Source organism: Rhea pennata, chromosome 16 (assembly GCF_028389875.1).
Source record: "Rhea pennata isolate bPtePen1 chromosome 16, bPtePen1.pri, whole genome shotgun sequence".
Classification (NCBI taxonomy): domain Eukaryota; kingdom Metazoa; phylum Chordata; class Aves; order Rheiformes; family Rheidae; genus Rhea; species Rhea pennata.
Window position 1 is genome coordinate 17501605 of NC_084678.1, and position 19126 is coordinate 17520730.

Sequence of the window (19126 nt, forward strand, 5' to 3'; positions counted from 1 at the left end):
CAGCCTCCTCTGTTAATCTTTGGATGAGTATCATTAAATTTTTGACAAGTTGGACAGGCTGCTGTTATGCATTTTGCAACGACATGCACTCTGGAGCTACTCGAGTTTGTAGAATACAGGAGGCAACAGTCGATGCTCCTCCATGCCCATGATCATGATACCACCTAATCATAGAAAGTAAATATCTAAGGGAAGGATAGGCTTACTGTCAACAGTCCAAATTCCTTTTTCATCTTGAACTGCTTCCCATTTTTTCCAGTTCTCTATCCCCTTCTGTGGCATAGCTTCATACATTTCTGCTGGACTCAATACAGCTGGCCAATCTCATACTGGATATGCAGTGGCTACAAGGAGAGGCTGTCTAGCAGTGGCTTTAGTTGCTGTGTCTGCCAAGTCATTTCCTTTAGGTACATCAGAGGTTTCTCCTGTATAAGCAGGACAGTAAATAACAGCAATTTCTTTGGGGAGCGTCATGACCTTTAATAATTCCCATACTACTTATCCACTATTTGCTTTCCCTGCAGATGCAAGGAGTCCCCTTTCTTTCCACAGCATTCTCATTGCACGACATACTCTGAATGCATATTTAGAGTCAGTATATACATGCACTTGCAGGTTCTTACCTATCTTTGCTGCTTGGGTTAATGCTATTAATTCTGCCCCTTGAGCGCTTAGAGACAGAGATAAGGGATTAGCCTCAAGTACCTCAAAGAGATTGGTGACAGCATAACCTGAATGGCGTCTTTCATCCAAATAATAGGATGATCCATCTATAAACAGAATGAAACCTGGATTTCCCAAGGGTTTGTCTTTAAGATTCTCCCAAGACTTGCTCAGACTGACAACCACCTGTTCACAGGAATGAGGAGCCGCTCTGTCCTCAGGTAGGGGCAATAGCATCACTAGTTTTAAGGTATTGCATCCCTTTAAGGTCACATTATCTGCATGTAGTATCATTACTGTCATCTAGCACCGCCATCTGTGGGTGTGCAGCTGCTTGCAAAGTGGCTGTTAAGTTTGAATATTTGGTACAGCAGCTGTTAGTGGGGCTGTATTAGCCTTCAGGTGCCAATAATCAACTGTCAAATGCCACCTCCCATCTGGTTTCCGTACTGGCTAGGCAAGTGAGGAGCAGGTTCTGGAGATAATCTGTCATTTCTCCAAATCAGCTATGACTTCAGGAATTCCATTTTGTGCCACAGCAGAAATCAGGTAGTGCGGTATGTTAGTAATTTTTGAATCAGGGAGTGTAGGGGCTGCATGAAGTGCATGCACTGTAACCTCCCTATTTCTGCCAGGGTAGGGGTCACTGTTTGAGCTGAAGTGCCAGGTTCATCCATTTAAAACACTGAAACCTAAAATATTTTCATTGTGATCTTTAACTGCAAAGCAAGTAGTTTACATGCACATTTCACCTGGGAGCCATAAATGACCGTGGCAGTTTGGCACATAACACTTGCTTTGTTCACACTGGTAATTTTAACTCTTTGCTGTCCTGGTTGCACACCCAGTTTCTCAGCTTCTTGTGTTAGTATTGAAATCTGTGCTCCCGTATCTATGAAAGACTTTACCATTTGGCCTTGAGGACCATCTGGAATCAAAATATATGGGTCATCATCACTTATCCACTGATAGGCCTCCACTTGCCAGACAGGCAAATGTAATGGCTTTCCAGGCATTACTCACTTCTTTGCTTCGTGCCCTGCAAGTTCTCCTGAAGGGGAAGGAAGGGGTTGCGTCTCTCTCTGGTTGCTGCTGGAGGAGTTGAAGTATGACCCATCCTTTCGACGTTATCTCATTCCTGGAATGCTTCAATCAGCCACAAGTGTTTTAGGAGATGATATATTCACAGTATTTTGAAAGGACTTTTCCCCCCTTTTCTAGACACCTCTTTTTGCCTAGAAAATGCCCAATTGTCCCATACATACCAATAATCCATTTGTCTGGGAAACCTATTCTCCGTATGGGGGACACAGGAAAGTTCTCCCACTTTCAAAGGTTCAAAGGAATTCAAATTTTCATTTGTTACTCCTTGCAGCAGGTGTGATCACTCTCACACTCTCTCTCTGGGAACCGTACTCACACCACCTGAGTCTTTGACTGCTAGGACTGCTGTCCCTTTGCAGTGGGTGGTTTTATCAGCCGACGGGTGCCCCTTTTGGTTCCCAGCTTATACACGCTCACACTAGTCGTGGCACCCGGTACACCCTACGGTGACTGGCCTGCGTACCCCTTACAGTGCACTTTGTTACCAAAACAGAATTTAGGTGGGAATTGAAGATCCACCCATTTGGTGCCTCTCATTGCCAAAAATCCCAGGTGAACTCACCTGATGGTGCCAGATGATCATTTGGAGATTAGAGGCCCTATTGGTGGCCACTCAGGGTCTCATCTGTGTTGACCAAACTGTTAAGTAAAAGTAGGCTCACTGGCCACTATAACAGGCCAAATCAGAGCAAAGTAAGTTTTAATGGCACATGTAGTAATTACAGCTCAAGCTGAGTGCCTCCAAAGCAGGACCCTGTTTGAACAAATCCCTGGGTAATTATACCCTTCCAGCGTCATATCCACCTCATAGTTCTGAACCAATTCTAATATTAGAGCTTTGGGTCTCCCAGCTGGTCCTTTCTATATTTTCCAGATGTTTTCTTACTTTGCTTCTGCCTTGTTGTCTGGCTCTTCTACTTCCTTATCTTGTCCTTCGGAACCAGTCTTGTGGTTCTTTTGTTTCTTTCTTCTGTGTCCTTGGTTAAAGTCCTCCCTGCTGGTGCTCATTAATGCTAAACTGCTTATTTCTCTCCACGCAGTGTTCCTGTATTTCTCCCATGTGGCCTGTACCTCGTGGACTGTTTGTGCCTCACTGTGTTGTCTTTCCAGCAGATCTCAGGGTGGCTGAAGTCCCCCATGAGAATCAGGGCCTGTGATCGTGAGGCTACTTCCAGCTGTCTGTAGAAGGCCTCATTGACTTTCTCTGCCTGATCAGGTGGCCTGTAGTGAACACCCACAACAGTGTCCCCCATGTTAGCCTGCCCTTTAATCTTTACCCATAAGCTCTCGGCTTGCTTGTCATCCACCCCTAGGCAGAGCTCGATACATTCCAGTTGCTCTCTCACATAAAGAGCAACTCCACCACCTCGCCTTCCTGGTCTGGCTTTTCTACAAAGCACGTAGCTATCCATGACAGCATTCCAACCATGCGAGCTATCCCCGCCAAGTCTCTGTAACTGCAATGAGATCATGGCCCTGCAACTGCACGCAGAGCTCCAGTTCCTCCTGTTTATTCCCCATGCTGTATGCATTGGCCTGAAGGCATTTCGGAGAGGCAACCGAGCATGCAGGTTTCCCAGGAGGGCTGCAAGAGGATCCCCTGTGCCATGTCCACATGCACTTCCCAGGCTGCACGCTCTGCTGGAGGCCTCCTGACCTGAGCCGTGTTTTGCCCTGTCTCTAACGCCCCCCTTCCCCGGCAAGCTGAGCAGGAGGCCGTTCCCCTTGCGCCAGCCCGTTGAAGGAGCTGATCCTCTGGTCAGGAGCAAACTGCAACAGGTAGGACGGGAGGAAGTAATGCAGGGCTTTGACCCCGCAGGGAAGGTGCTTGTGTTTGACAGGGAACACACGGTGGCGGCGAGACAGAAACCCCAAAGCGGCCAGCTGGGCGCTGCAGCAGCGGTGACGCTTGGGGCAACAGGACCGGGGTGCCCGCATGCCGCAGCTCCTCCGGCATCAGCGGGGTTGAGACAAACCATCCGAGCTGTCCTCCTGCCAAACCGGCGCTTGCTGACTCACGACCGGTCTCGAGAGCGATAGGGAGCCGCTAGGGACGTTATCTCTGCCCACAGCGCCCCGGCACTACCAGCCAGCGGGCCCGGCGGCTTCTGTCCCCGCCAGACAAGCCGCACGGCAGCGCGGCCGACGCCTCCCCGCAATCCACGCGCCCGCCGCACCCGATAGGCCGCCTCGGATCACGGGACCAAGCCTCGCCCTTCACGATTGGTCGGTCGATTCCTCCCCGCTGTCTTACGGGAGTTGTGGTTTGCCAGCGGCTCGCCTTGCGTTCTGCAGTGCGCGTAGGCACTACGCTTCCCGTCAGCCCCTGCGCCTAGCCGTTGGCTTCCAGGAGCGGCCTTTGTTTATCCGGGCACCTTCGCCTCCCGGCGGGTCGCCCAATCGGCGCGCGAGGAGGTGTCGGTGCGGGCGCTGATTGGTGCGTTCGGATTGGCGAGCCGAGTTTCAAAATTCGTTAACGGCGGCGGCGCTGGCGCTGAGGCGAGCGGGCGGCGGCGCTGAGGTGAGGGGGAGCGGGCGGCCGGCCGGCCGGCGGCGGCGGCGGGGAGGCTCTGCGGGGCACGGGCGGCGCCCCGCTCGGGTCTCTGCCGGCCGCAGGAGCGCGCTAGCCCCGGCAAGCGTCCTCCGGTAACGGCGGGCTCCCGCTCGGGGCGGCGGCCGTCGGGGCTGAGGCCTCTTCCCGGTAGCCCGGGCCGCTGGGGTAGCCGGGCCCGGCCCGGCCCAGCGGCGGGGCCGCCTTGTCTGCTCTCTCGGAGCCGGACGCGGCGCCCTGTGAGGCGCGACCCTTTGCCGGCTGCTCCACGCGGCGCCTCCGAGCCCCCGCTGCGCCGCTGCCGGGGCGCCGCTGGCGCGAGGAGCCGCAGGGCTGTGGGGAGCGGAGCCGGCCGGGGGCAGAGCGACCCAGGGCCGGGCTCCGAGGCTGGCCGGAGCCTTAGCAGCCGCAGGCGACGGAGCTTGAGGCCGCCTCGGAGGACCGTGTGCAGACCGCGGGGGAACCCCGGCTTACTCGGCCCAGACCCCATCCACCTCCTCCCACCCCCGAGATGGGGTCATAGTACTGTGATAAGCCTTTGACTTGGCAGCTGTGTCACGACTGAAACAAACCTCTGCGCTGAGATCTGAGTCTTCAAAATCACCAAATTTGACCCGAAGAAAGCCTTAAGCGAGGCATGTTTCTTTCACCCTGAAATACAGCAAGGTACTATGCTAATGTCAGCATGGGCAAGGCTATGCCACGTGTTGTGTTTATTTGTTAACTGTTCATTCATACTGACCGCTCAAAGCCAGAACTGTGCATCTTTCCTTGGAAATCAAGACAAATGATTTTACTACTTCTCAAGAAAAATCCTGCTTCCTTGGGAAGGAGGGAAGAAAACAGGCAAAATGTAACTTAAGTAGTTAAAAACTATCAAGTTAGCTATTCTTATATAGTGCTTTTTTCAAATCAGAGGAGCTTCAATTTATCTGACAATAAGTTGAGGTTATAGTGGCTAAAAATAACTTGCTGCTCCTTCAAGAGTTATTCTTAGAATGTCCCATCTTCATTTCTTCTAAAACTTGTGGCCTCTCATTTACAGAGTGTGAGATGTCAGAGCTGTTTATTTCGGGCTGTTGTGAGGGGAGGAAGCTCTGGGTAGCTATTACTAGGGCACAGGCTGCTTGTGAGGAAAGCTGCTGTTCTTGTGCCTTACTCTTCCTTTAGCTCTAGGCTAATGACAGCAGGTGAGGGTGGTCTGCAGAGCTCTGTAATCTCTGATATCTTGCCTATGTGGAGTTAAAGCCTATGTCTCACTGTTTGAATTTCAGTATTAAATGTTGGAATAGAAACCATTACTTCTGTTCTGCACCTAGGGTAATGAATTCAGCATTGATTCTGTACTATGGAAAAACATGTTTGAGCATCAAGGGGGAAATATCAGAGAAGAAAAACAGATTATATATTTGTTAGAAGTGTTTCCTTAACCTCACTCAAGAAAAAGATGGAAGGGGGCTTCTGTTATTGGCTACAAGACTAAGAACTCCAGACTGGAAAAAAGTTTGGCAGAGTTTTTAAACAAAGTTGTTAAGAGGAACTTTTAAAACTTTGGTTAAAATCTCTATTGCCTTTTTATTTTTCCATTCTTTAATTATATTCTTCTACACATTCCCCCAGCCCAACAGGCAAGCAAGCCTTTCTCCTCAGTACTTAAATTGTTAGGTGAATGTAGCTTTCTCCTTCTATTTGGCAAGCCTGGAAGTAGCCATTGGAATGGGGAGCAACAGCAGCTCTGGAGGACACCGCATGTGAGACCTGTGGCCTTCTCCCAGCTCTATTTGTGGCCACTTCAGTCATGCTCTTAGCATAGCTGGGCACCCTGTCTCTTCTCCTGGCTGCCTGGGACAGAGAGGGAGTGTGGTGAGGAGGATGGGTGTTTGTAAAACTAGAAAACAAAAGGGTAAATGCTCAACCTGGAAGAATTTTAGTTTAGCTATTTAGCTTTAGCAAAGTGATAATTATGCACTTACCTTAGAGTTTGGGGGAAAAAAGCTATTTGGGGACCACAAAACAGCAGATGGTCAGACAGTATTCCTTGCGTGGCATCATATGAAGGAGTTCACATGGCTGCAGTCTGGTGAGATAGCTTCCTACAAGGTTCTTAGTCTATCTCTGGAGAAGTAGTTTTCAACCCTTTGTAATAGTCCAGTTTATTGAAAAGCATCTGGTATCTTTATGTGGATTATCATTCCAATAAAAGACATAAATGCATTAGCAATTTCAAGCTGGTGAAGCAACAGAGGGAAGGAATGCTTTGTGTTGTGGAATAAAAGATGCCAGCCTGGATTAAGCCAGTTGTCTGGTTAGTCCAGTGTTAAATGTCTAAACAGCAGTCAGTGTTAAATGCTTAAGCAGAAGGTACCAGAATTACCACAGCAAATTGTCATGCAGCATCCTTGGGCTTGAGGAAGCTTTTCTTGCTAACTCCTAATAGTCCATTTTGGATCTGAAGGCATACAAACCACTGGCTTCAGATTTATCTACTGATGTAACTCGAAATATCCTTTTTTTTTGCATCTGGTACTATCTACCCCCCTTTTCCAATCCTGGTAGGATCTTAAAAGTAAATGACATCTGTAGCTTATGAAGCTCCAGTTACATGTTGTGATAAGATGCCTTTTCTCCTGTTGACAAAGGGCTGCCTACAAGTAAACTGCAAGACAGCAAGAAAAAAAAAAAAAAAAAAAAAAAAAAAACCTCTGCACAGCTCCTTTGCCTTGTCCATTGATGCCTCCCCATTTGCTTTTTCTCCATGGGATGTTTAATTTCTTATCTTGGAGCTTTGCTTCCTCACCCTGATACCAAGGGCTTATACAACTAGGGGAACTCTCAGCTTTAGTCAGTTATTACATTGCTTAATGACCATGGGTCTGTGTTGGGTTACTGTCCTAAAATAAGAGTCTCTTTGGATTAAGTCATAATTGTGTAGTGTGAAGTATTCCCTTACAACACGCTTGGTGCTACATTCACGTATTAGAGCTAGGCAACTAGGCCAGCGCCTCATTAGGTCTCCTTGGAGTTGATCCTTTCAAGCCTTCTCTGGCCTACATTTTTACTGGCAAGAAATTAGCAACTACATTTAGACAATGAAGTTGAGCATACCTGTGACTGAATCAAAGAATATATCACCTGAACGCTTGTCTGTGTTTTAAAGCTAATTCAGGTTAGGGTGAGGGGTGAAATTATTCCAAAATACCTATTGCATTTGCTGTTGTGTCAGTTTTATTCTAGGATAGGAATGCTTATTCCAATTTAGCTCAGTTTTTTTTCAAAGCTAACTAATACAAATGTGGCCAGGCACTCTTCTGGAACATGCCAAAGTTCAGTTATTCATAAGAAACTTGATGTGTAGAGAACCCACAGTCTATTCCTCTCTGTAAACTTTTTTTTGTAGGATTATTGTGTTCCCATAACCATGGCCTGGTGCATTGTGCCTGCTAACTAGGTTAAGTACCTGCTAATGAAAAGAAATTTCTGCACCACACTTCCTGTAGGAAAAGTGCTATGGTGGAGGAAAGAGTATTGCCTCCTATCTTTCAGGAAAAAAAATGAGATAACAGTGGTCCTTTCATCAAGATCGTGATCAGATGCCTTAAAAGTGCTTAGTCTGTCCTTGGAGAGGGTGGGCAGCAGGCTTAAACTGTACTTTACTGAACCTATTTCTATTCCAGAAATCTTACAATGGCTGGATCACAGTGATAATCTTTCCTAATCAATGTGTGCTCAGTCCCAAACAGAGCTGATTATGGAGGTTTGAAATGCCTCTCAGTGAACCTCTGCTCCTTAGGAAATCCTATTCTGTGCAAGACTCACAGGATATGTAGGGATTTGAAATGAGGATGCCATGAGTTCATCTGACTGAAATGGATTCACTGGAGTTTAGTCAGAATAACTTTTAGCTCCTTACTGACTCTTTCAAGAAACTTGGCATATGAAACTGTGATATTGATAAACACTTTGTTATAATGATTGGCTATTCATTTGAGTCTAGGGGTGGAGGGAAGGAGAGAGAAAAGGGGGATCAGGATGAAGACACACTCTTCTTTCTCAGACTGCTGACACTGTGAAGGAGCATGGACTTGACACAGTAAGAAGTTGGAAATAATTCGACTTATGTGAACTGTGACAACTCTGCAGCAGTCTAGCAGTGGATACAAGTATCTGTGAAACATGATGCCTGGTGCTCCAATTTGGTGGACTGATTTGGGAGGGGTAGGGGAGAATGCAGATGACGCATTTGACTCTTAAAAAAAAAAAAAAAAAAAAGCAGTGTTGACAGAAACTCTATCTTGATTAAGGATGGTAGGAAAGCGTTCAATTCCAGCCCTCTCTTGAGCTCAGTTACAATTGGTTTTGGCTCTGATTCTTCTGTTTGCCTTCTTTGGGTCTTTACCCTGACAGCTTCATGGTCATGTAGCTGACTCTAACAGCATTCTTCCCCTTAACTCTAGCACCTCTGTCCTGGGGAGCTTAAGGGTTCATGGTGCAGCTATCCTCAGGAGAGGCCTGTGAGTTATGAGCAGTAATGGTGCCTCCTAAATGCTGCTTTCCTTTACTCTTGGATGTATTCTTATGGAATAGAGCATACTGTCTAGGCTGAACTATAGGTGATCTGCCTAGACAGATAGGTTTAGCTCAAAGATGTTGTGGATGAAGAATATACTGCTTTAGAATGGATTGAACTCAAAAAAAGCAAAGTTCTTGTCATCTTTTTGGAGAGTATTTTTGAAACTTATCAGCATGTGCTTTGCCCTGCAGCTGTGTGAGATACCATGAAAGCATGAAAAAACCTTTGCCAGAAGTTGTTGTTACAGCTAAGGATTTATAACTTCATTGCTGGCTTTATTCCTTTTCACTTGAATTTGACATTAGGACTACTTTTGCTGCCAGTGCTCCACTAATTAACTACATAGACTGTTCTTGATTCTGTCATAGTATTTGGTTTGTTTATAGTCTGGACAGGCTTTTGAAGTAGTGCCATGGACTTCTACACTACCTTCTTCATTCCTTTTGCCCAGTAACAATATTCTGCAAAACTCTTTCCATTTTGAAAGTTGATGTGCTCTGTAGAAGAGCATGTTTGTAATAATATTACTTCTTGCCTGTAGCCCTTCAGAGGGAGAAAAAATGAGCTTTGCTGTGCTTTGGAGTCACCCTCGTGATAGGAGGCTGTAGCTTTATAAATCTGTTTCCTGGTAATGGTAAGAACTTACCTTGCTGTATATGGTGAGAGATGCAAGGACAAACCGGACCCTCTCTGGAAAAGCTTTGTAGTTCCATCTTAAAAATACACTTCTAGCTCTTACAGGTACAATGAAAATCTTCAAAACTTGATGTCTTTGATATTTTTGAAACCTACAAGTAACAACAGTGCTAAACTGTTCTTTAACTTTGCCAATCAGCAGTTGAATAAAACTATATTGCTTATAAAGGTTTCTATCTAAAGGCAGTGAGTTTTGAGAGAAGAAAATGTACCAAAGACTGTCCTAGCATCTGTGTCCAGAAACCATGCAGAAGAAGAAAAAGGCAGGGTTGCTTCTTACATCATGTAGGGCTGGGAGGAGATGTGATGTTATTGTTTTCCAGTGTAAGCTCTGGATTCTTCCTGGCATTTGATACTAGAAGGAGTGTTATCTTTACAGGAACCTGGGGCCAGTACTCTAGAGAAACATCCTCTTTCTTAGCTATGGTGAATGTGCTGGGGTGCTGCATTTGAATCACCCCTAATGGAGGTCACCATCCTTAGAGTCTGGAGTAAGACTCTCTCGTGTATTGAAGGACTTCTAGGAAGCCACTGTTACTGCTCCCTGTGGACAGGATGCAGCTGCTGTCCAGCTGAAAGCTTAGAGCTTGGGTCTTGACTAATGCAGCCTGTCAGCTGTCCTAGAGAATGGCTTCTGAGTACCTGATTCCTGTTTTAGGATTTGGCATAACAGGTGATCAATGCTATTTGTCTAAAGGACTGAGACAGTGCAAGAGAAGGACTCTGGGGACAACGTGAAGATGTCTCACCCGGAATCTCGCTATTCCTTTGATGTCCCAAACAATTGCATCAACTTTGGGTCCCTCAGTGATGACGATGTGCTAAATGCAGATGCCTGGTTTGGTAAGTTGTTTTCAACTCGTTGATTTGTCTCCTGTTTGGACGAAGGCTGTTTTGCTGCATATTTTGTACCTGATTTCTGTACTGATAGATTAGTCATGTTATTGACTGCATCATTCATCATGCAGTACTTTTCTTTGTATTTATCTCATCATGATCTGTAACTTGACAGGTGACTTTGCTAACATCCTAGGGATATCAAGTAGTACTGTTAACAATTCTTAACATGGAGTGTATAGTGAAAGTCTCTTTCTTTCCTCCCAGATCGACAAGCCAATCTAGAGAATGTCCCACCTGCAGATAATCTGCCAAGAGTCTTGCAAAATAGCCCTGCTTGTTCAAAGCTTGATAGTCTACTATCTTCTGTCACCTCTCAAGGAGTAATGAGTAAGTTGGCAGGCATGGGGAGGCGAGGATAAAATCTGCTCGTTTTTCACCAGAAAAGTAAAAAGGCCTCAGTCTGGCTTTTGGGGGACCATCTTTATATACTGTTGTCTAGCAAGTTCTCACATGGCTTTGCTTTAGCACTCCTGTACATATAAACTGATCTTTGTTACTGTTCTCAGGTGAAAGCCACAATGCAGAGGACAGTAAAACAGAACATGCACAGGCCAATGTGGTTCCTCCGAATATTGTTGGGTCTCTGACAAGCTGGAGAGCTGCTGTTCCTGCACAGACCTCTCAAAGGTGAAATACTTGCAATCAGTTTGTGAGAAGATTGTTGGCAGTGTAACTAAGCAGATTCTTACTCTCGACATCTTGCAATTCTAGCTGTTCTTGGGTTATCTTGTGGGACTGACGTTTTGCAGTGCAGAGGTCATGTGCTGGGGTGGTTGATCTGCTTGCTAAGCTGGAGGGACAATCTCTAGGGCTGGAAATGTAATGCAGTGTCTCACGTGCTTGTCAAATGAGACCCGGTAGCCCTAGTAGCTTCTAGAATGTGAGAATACCTGAAAATGAGGAGGCTTATAAAGTTTGTTTGTTTGTTTATATCTGTCTGAATTGAGCTGAACTCACTGTTCACAAGAACAGTGTGAGGCTCTGCACTTGCATAAACCAAAGAATAAACTTCTGGGTTGTAAATCTCAAGTCATTCAAACTACTTTTGGATAGTCATATTTAAAACACATCTGATTTATGTAGAGCATGTTGGGGTTTGAGGATGCAATAATGAAAAGTATTATATAGTTTGCAAGTCTGCTTTGGACTGTGAGAAAGCTAACCTCTATTTTCTGTCATTCTGTAGAGCTGGTAGAAGACAGGCTACACAGCAGAGAAAAACACAGCAAAACAAACACCTGGCTAAAGTCAAAGCTGAGAGAAATGCTGTTGCCCTGGTTAATAATGAAGAGGTTCCACCACTGAAAAAAATGAAAATGTATGTCATTGGTCCTTCAGCTTGGGGCTGGGAAGAGGGATACCACTGTTTCTTTTGGAGGTATTTCCAATTGGCTGTGGGGGGTTCTCAGAGAGCAGTGTGGAAGATTAGGGGGAGGTGACAGAGACCTGATTCCTTATACTGGTTTCATAGATGAGAAAAAAATGTCTTTAAGACCTAAAGGAAACACTCTATTTACTTGGAGGTGGAGATGTGAGTGAAATGAGCTGGGGTTTCTTAAGCTTCTTACTCCATACTCTGTGTCTGTTTGCTAGCTTTAAACCTGGCTTAACTGGTCCATCGGGAATGAATCAGACAGTCATTGGCTATGAAAAAGTCATAGCTAGAATATTTCTCAAATTGGCTTAAATACTAAGATACTGTATGGTGATAAACTTAAGGTCAGGAAATCATTACTAAAAAGAAGTGTAATCCTTCAAACACTGCTGTAGCTGAATGAACTACAATATACCTATCTTCTCAGAAAAGCTAAAGTTCTGAAAATTAGTAATTGGTCTTCCTTTCTGCAGCCTTAGAGTACCAGGGAAAAGTAGACTTTTTCTGCCTAGGCCCCTGATGAGGTAAGGCCAGCCCTGGAATATTTTAGAACTTCACCGGGTGCTGGGGGTGTTATGCATGGTGGCGAGAACTGCAGGTGGTCTTTCATTTTGAGCACGATGAGAGTGATTTGCTGTAACAACTTGTTAATTTTAGTTCTAACAGCAGAGAGAAGCTGATGGAAGTATCTGCAAAGAGAGAGCCCTTGCAGAATCCTGACCAGTCCCCAGAAAGAGGGAAAAGCAAATTGACCATGCCCACGACGCCAGCAATGTTGAAGTATGTAGCTTTCCCATAAACAAGGCTTGTCTTTGTTAATCATAATCGATCTATGTGACAGCCATGACTCTAGAGTGTTTTCAACTCAGCACATGATGGTATCACATTTAGTAAACACCAAATTAGACAATAGTATTAGGATGAAATGTACTTCACTAACTCCACTTGTGCAAAGAAAAGCTTTGACTTTTAATTTGGTAGAAAAATGTTCGTGTTAATATTGAAGTGTGTATACAGCAAGTGGGTGTGCGAGGTAGTAGTTAACTACCAGCTTTCTTGAGCAATCAAAATCCCAACAAATTGTTTCTAAAGAATATGCTTTTAGAATGTGACTGTTTGTGAAATGTAGTCAGAGGTAGGTGTGCTCCTTTGCACTGACATCATACTTAATACTCAGTGAAACAGGGAGATGTGTATCACTACCTTAACTCTTAACATGGGTCTGCAGGAGGACAAATCTTTCTGGCAAGCTGAAGAGTACAGAGGAGCAGGAGCTGGAAAAGATGCAGCAATTGCAGCGGGAGGTTATGGAGCTGCGGAAGAAGAATGAGGAGTCTTTGAAAGCAGCTATTGCTGGAGCAGGTGGGCTCTAGCTGAATTTCAGGTTGAAGCTATGCAGGGCTCAGCTGGAGAGTGCAGCATGGAGCTGTACCTTTATTTTTTTATTTTATTTTTTTAAAAAGCTTTCAGATTTTGTACTAAGTATCAGGGTTTAGGTGGCTTCTATATGGATCAGCCTCCCAAAAGCCTGGAAACTTAAAGCCTAAATTCTATTTTTTTTTTCATATTTTGAAAGGTTATAGATGAGTTCCCCCAAATCTGTCCAAGTTATTAGGAATTAAATTCCTTTTTTCAGCCCTCCCCACTGCAGACACATCAAGAAAAGCTTCCCTTAGTCCTTACATGCTCTTCTTCTTTAGGACAACCTGTGAAGAGAACTATTGGTCAAGTAACAAAGCCAATCGACTTTCACTTCTGCACGGAGGAGAGGGTAAAAAAACATGTGGAAAGCCAGCCTGGGCATGAATACAAGGAGGTCGATTTTGCAGCAGTACTGAGGAAGCATCCTCCTTCTCCGGTGAGAGTTAAGAGTATTGCCAGCAAGCCCTTGATTAATTCTTGACACTTTGCTGCTCTTGCAACCTGGCAACCTGTTCAGCTGGCAAATACATAGAAGAAGGCATGTTGTGCATATGTACCCATTAGCTTACTGCATATCTGCACTGGCGCAAGACTTTAAAAGGACTCCCTTGGAATAAATGGTCCATTCATGCCAGGCCTTCCTGTCATTACACTTCAAGCTTTAATCTTCCCCTTAATACAGTCTATGACTGATTTGTGCGTGTTTAGACAGCTAAGTAACTTTTGTCTAATATCAAGTGTTATGCCCTTCTAAATAAAGGGAAGGGAAAGATAATGCATACAGTGGGCAAAGGAAGTGACACTGATGGGTGCTGTTGCTAAATGGCTGTAATGACCGTAGTTCTTGCCTCCAGGTTCGAGTGCCAAAGGGGCCCACTGTCCCCAAGCCTTTCAACCTCTCCCAGGGAAACAAAAGAAAACTTGAAGAAACTACACCAGAGTATGTGTCCCTTGCTCAGCAGGTTGAAGCATTCCAAAAACGCACACCCTCTCGTTACCATTTGAGGAGCAGGAAATCTGATGAAGGTGAGCAGTTTTGGCTATGTCTAGCCTGCAGGCTATCCACAGAGGATGATGGAACAAGAAAGATGCATTAGCTATTGTACTGAGCAAATTGTCTGCACCTATTGCAGGTCTTACTGTTAACTGCTAGCCTTTGACTTGAACTTATAGGCCCAGTTCCAGGAAAGCCACTGAAGACTCGGCTTACGCACCCTAAAACACCTGTGCTTCAAACAAAGCAGCGCTTCAGACCTGCAACTTGCAAAAGTGCAGCAGAGTTGGAAGCTGAGGAAATAGAGAAAATTCAGCAGTAAGTAAAGTTTGGCTTCTTTCTCTTCTTTCTCTGAGAAGTGTACCACACCCTGGAAATCTCCCTTTCACATGCCAAAATACCACTTCTCAGGAACACCTGTTTTGTGTAAAAGAATAAGTAGTCTATAGGCACTGACATTCTTGTGCACAAGGCTGTGGTATTGAACACAGGGATGTAAAAGTAGCCAATTCATTTGAAGGTGCTCTTAGGACAGCTGTTTTTTGGTTAAGTACAATTTATGACTAGTAAAGCTAACCCAGTATAGCAGTACTGCCTGCACACAGTTTGAAACTTTGCTGTAGCCATACTTTGTGAGTTTTCAAGAAAGCAATTGTTGAGGTAGACCTCAGTCTTGCTATTTTTGAAACCAAGAGAATTAGTTAACTATGGTTTCACACTACACGTATGTGACAAAACTGCTTCTGAATCTGACAGTTGCTCTTTTATGCTTTCAGATAAGCTACTTGCCAGAAGCTGTATCTTGTCATGTGCAATGTATAGGTGACTGTCTCTTGTTTTTCCTATGTAGGTACAAATTCAGAGCAAGGGAGCTTGATCCCAAAATCTTAGAGGGTGGACCAATCCTACCTAAGAAACCCCCTGTGAAGGAACTTACACAGCCCATTGGCTTTGAGCTTGAAATAGAAAAAAGGATTCAGGAGCGTGAGAGTAAGAAGCAGCAGGAGGAAGAGCATTTTGAGTTTCATTCACGGCCATGTCCAACTAAAATCTTGGAAGATGTTGTGGTAAGAAGTTCAGTAATACTTCAGACCCTTAGGACTGAGGGGCAGTTAGCTTTGGAATGTCCTGGCTATTTTGCATTAGGTATTTAATAGACCTTACCTTTCACTACATAAGTGTGTATTCATTACAGTCCTTATATCAGGTGTTTTCTCTATAGCTTTTTTGTTTTGGGGTGGCTTTTTTTTTTTTTTTTTTGGATATTAATCTTGGGTGACTTCTTGCTTTTCTGAACAGGGTGTTCCAGAGAAGAAAGCACTTCCTGTTACAGTCCCCAGATCTCCAGCCTTTACCTTGAAAAGCAGAACACGATTGCCTGCCAAAGATGAAGAGAAGGTAACTATCTTGACTACAGTGCTATGGTCTAATTTGGATGCATACAAGAACTAATAGTGTTTTGGAAAGACAAAAAGCTTGTCTGTGGTTTAGGATGCTTATAAAGTGATACTTGGGTTATTCATTTTCTTGTGTTCAGAGTGTTTTCTTGATGCAGTCCGTGACCCTTACTAAAAGAACTGTAGTGTTCATGGCTTTGTGTAGCAGAAGCAGTAGTCTTTCTGCAAAATTCTCAAATGTGGAACATACAAGAATGTCAGATCCTAACACTAATATCCCTTTAGGAAAAGGAGGTGGTACCTGTGATCAAAGCTAACCCTATGCCGCACTATGGAGTGCCCTTCAAACCTAAAATGCCAGAGCAGCGGCATGTGGAAGTTTGCCCATTCTCTTTTGATTCTCGTGACAGAGAGCGGCTACTACAGAAAGAGAAGAAAATAGAAGAATTGCAAAAGGAAGAGGTAAGAACTAATAAATACCTTGGATTCCACTCCTTAAATAAAAAGGGTGTTGCAGGACTTGCCTCTTGCTGTTGCCTGATAAGCTTTCAAAGCTACGTGCCTTTGAGAAAAGGGCAAAAAAATATTTCAAATTGTTTCTTTCAGGTGCCAAAGTTCAAGGCACTGCCTCTGCCTTACTTTGATCATGTCAACCTGCCAGAAAAAAAGGTCAAAAACCCAACTCAGCCAGAGCCCTTCAATCTGCAGACTGATGAACGGGGAGCTGCCAGGCTACAGAATTGGAAACAGCAGGTAGGATAACAGCTATGAACAGACTTAAAGTAGATAAGCAGAGTTGTGCTCAACTTCAGAAAGTGTCCTGCTTGAGCTTAATCAGGGTTTGAGGGCTAGTTTGAACCATGAATTATTCTGTCCTTGGCAAGAGCCTCGTGCTACTGGTTAGTGTTTGGCGATTTGCTGGTATTTCCCCCCGCCCTTTATGGTAAGTGATGGAATTTACCACAGTTGCCTGAACCAGCTATAGGGTACTTTCTAGAGGACAAGTCTGTGTAGCTGGATCCCTCTGATTGTTCCTGTGGTTTGAGATGGGTTGACATACAGATAAGATACGGCTCTTTTCACGGGGAGTCTATGGTGAACACCCGAAAAATATTCTGCTTTGAGAGCTGAAGCTGTTCTTCAGGTCATTTTGGCAAAAGTAGCTCACAGGCAGAGCGAGATCTCTCTTGACTTTAATATCACTTTCTTTGCAAGTGATTTAATCTGAAATCAACCCAGCTTTTCCAGTGTTGGGGGATGGGAGATGGTGTTTTTATGTCTGACATTTGACAGGCTTTCTTCTTATGCAGCTTGAAGAAGACTTGAAAAGGCAGAAAGAGGCAGCGTGTTTTAAAGCTCGTCCCAACACAGTGGTGCACCAGGAGCCTTTTGTGCCCAAGAAAGAAAATAAGCTGCTATCAGGTGGAGTTGCAAGTACTTGTTTTGCAAGCTAGGCTGACAATTCAGAACTGAAGCAATTAAATGATGCTTAAACTGGCTGATGCCTCTTCATTATCAGCACAGCCAATATTGCTGTGTGCTTGATCAGCTAAACTCCTAACAGCCTGTGTCCCCAGGGAACAGGGGAGTTTCCTCTTCGCTGCCTCCCTGTGCCTGTGCACTAACATGGCAGCTGTATTAACAGCTATGCTACAATTGGCAGATGATGGATGTATGCTAGCTTGGGATAAGGGTAAATAGTATGCAAGATGCTCCCTGTAGAGACAGCTGGCATTTCTGCAGCAGCTGTCAGTCTTTCCTTCCCATTTGTAATGAGATGGAGGCATCTGCAGCTTAGTTTGTATGAGCTGGAAACTTCATAGGATATAGAACCAGCCAAAGATTTGTTTGTACTAACAATTGTGTGCTTGCTCCTCACATGACAATACCCGTGACAGATGTAATGTCAGCATTAGTACTTCCCACATTTGGACTTAAGCTCTTCTTTTGTTCAGAACCCCAGTGGGGTCTACTAACAACCCTTGCAATTGAAGTGCTCCAGAGGGAGGCTTCCATGTGACACTAGTATTGTGCTGCTTTACCTGACTGTCTTTGCATCAATGTTACCCTCTATTTCTAAACTTAGAGAGCCTTTCTGGTTCCATAGTTCCTGAAGGCTTTGAGCTGGCAACAGAAAAAAGGGCTAAAGAGCGGCAGGAATTTGAAAAAAGATTGGCGAACCTGGAAGCCAGAAGGGAGATGCTTCGAGAACAGGCCAGACGGCAAGAAGAGGAGCGTGAAAAGGAAGAAGTTGCTAAACTAAGACAAGAACTGGTAAGGGAGCTGTTTCTGAACCAGGATTGTAATGTAACCCAAGGGGATGTGTGAATACACTCAAAAAGATAATGTCAGTTCTGAAATGCATTAGGACTCCCTAGTCCTAAAACAAACAAAACAAAAATAACACAAATCAGCGCTGCTGATGCTGATGATTTTCTCAGCTGTACACATCTAACTATTGCAGTAAAATAACTTGAATGCCCTACAGAAGCCCAAAGTCCTAAAGCACATCTTGCATGTTCCTAGTGGCTCACCCTAGGCAATGTGATAGTCTTATAGACGGATGCCTGATTGCATCCCACTGATGGCTGGGTTGTGTGTTTTAGGTTAAGCATAACTGCTGCCATTTTCTTTTTGTCCTTGATTTTTGCAGGTTCACAAGGCAAACCCAATCCGCAAATATCGCAGCGTAGAAGTACAACCCAGTGACCAGCCACTGACCATGCCGAAGTCTCCCAACTTCTCAGATAGATTCCAGTGCTGATATACATCCATGTGATAGCAGGAGAGGAAGCCTATCTCTCCCAGCCCTCTTGGTGGGCACAGAGAGAACAGTTGTTTTTAATGTGACTCCTCACTCTCAAATCCTACACTTAGCTCCGTTATTCTTCTATCAAGTAGTTTAACTCCACGTGAGGCAGATGGCTGAGGCACAGCATACAGGCTGTGCCATCTAGTCCATGGCTTGCTTTACATCTAGACATTTTATTCTCTAAAGGCTAAACCAGGTTTTGATATTGTATAAAAATAGTGTACCTGAACTAAATAAACATTCTTAATCTGATCAACCTCTCTTGCTAGTGGGCTGAATCCCTTTCCTGCAGAAGACTTTTCAGTAAAGAGCACTCAGCAGACATACAGGGATGTGTGCATCTGGAAGAGCTGCTTTGACTTCCTACATTGAAGCATTGGTTTCAAGTTTGTTTGTTAGCCTTTTAGTATGTATTAAACTCGAATTTCTTACGTAATGTGAGGCTTTCCAAGCCAGCATATTGCAAGTCTGACCTTTCTTACTGATGTTTAGGGGAGTGTTAATATGAATCTTGCTTACTTTTTAAAGTAGTTCCCTGTGTATATGAGAGCATTAAACCTTCTGCTGTTTTATAGCTGAAGTCGTTCTATTTGGGGAACCAGTTAACTGGCAAATAACTCCTGCTGCTAGCTGTGTCCCTTG

The 19126-nt window shown here is 44.6% G+C and overlaps 1 protein-coding gene across 9 annotated transcripts in view; it reads left to right on the top strand.

The window, feature by feature from the left end:
• Positions 1 to 18740, top strand: part of TPX2 (TPX2 microtubule nucleation factor) — a 20377-nt gene extending 1637 nt beyond the window's left edge. For 4 of the 9 annotated variants that reach the window (XM_062589465.1, XM_062589466.1, XM_062589464.1 and 1 more), the window contains exons 2-18: positions 761 to 884; positions 10282 to 10427; positions 10689 to 10811; positions 10991 to 11111; positions 11671 to 11802; positions 12517 to 12639; positions 13088 to 13221; positions 13560 to 13717; positions 14136 to 14307; positions 14455 to 14593; positions 15126 to 15342; positions 15575 to 15673; positions 15958 to 16134; positions 16279 to 16425; positions 16983 to 17094; positions 17759 to 17946; positions 18326 to 18740. In XM_062589465.1, the coding sequence (XP_062445449.1) occupies positions 862 to 884; positions 10282 to 10427; positions 10689 to 10811; positions 10991 to 11111; positions 11671 to 11802; positions 12517 to 12639; positions 13088 to 13221; positions 13560 to 13717; positions 14136 to 14307; positions 14455 to 14593; positions 15126 to 15342; positions 15575 to 15673; positions 15958 to 16134; positions 16279 to 16425; positions 16983 to 17094; positions 17759 to 17946; positions 18326 to 18436 (2322 nt within the window). In that variant the 5' untranslated portion in view covers positions 761 to 861 and the 3' untranslated portion in view covers positions 18437 to 18740. Of the gene's footprint in view, positions 1 to 760; positions 885 to 4942; positions 4985 to 10242; positions 10428 to 10688; positions 10812 to 10990; positions 11112 to 11670; positions 11803 to 12516; positions 12640 to 13087; positions 13222 to 13559; positions 13718 to 14135; positions 14308 to 14454; positions 14594 to 15125; positions 15343 to 15574; positions 15674 to 15957; positions 16135 to 16278; positions 16426 to 16982; positions 17095 to 17758; positions 17947 to 18325 lie in introns of those variants that run through there. The other 5 variants (XM_062589470.1, XM_062589469.1, XM_062589468.1 and 2 more) reach the window with 5 other exon arrangements.
• Positions 18741 to 19126: the final 386 nt, after the last annotated feature.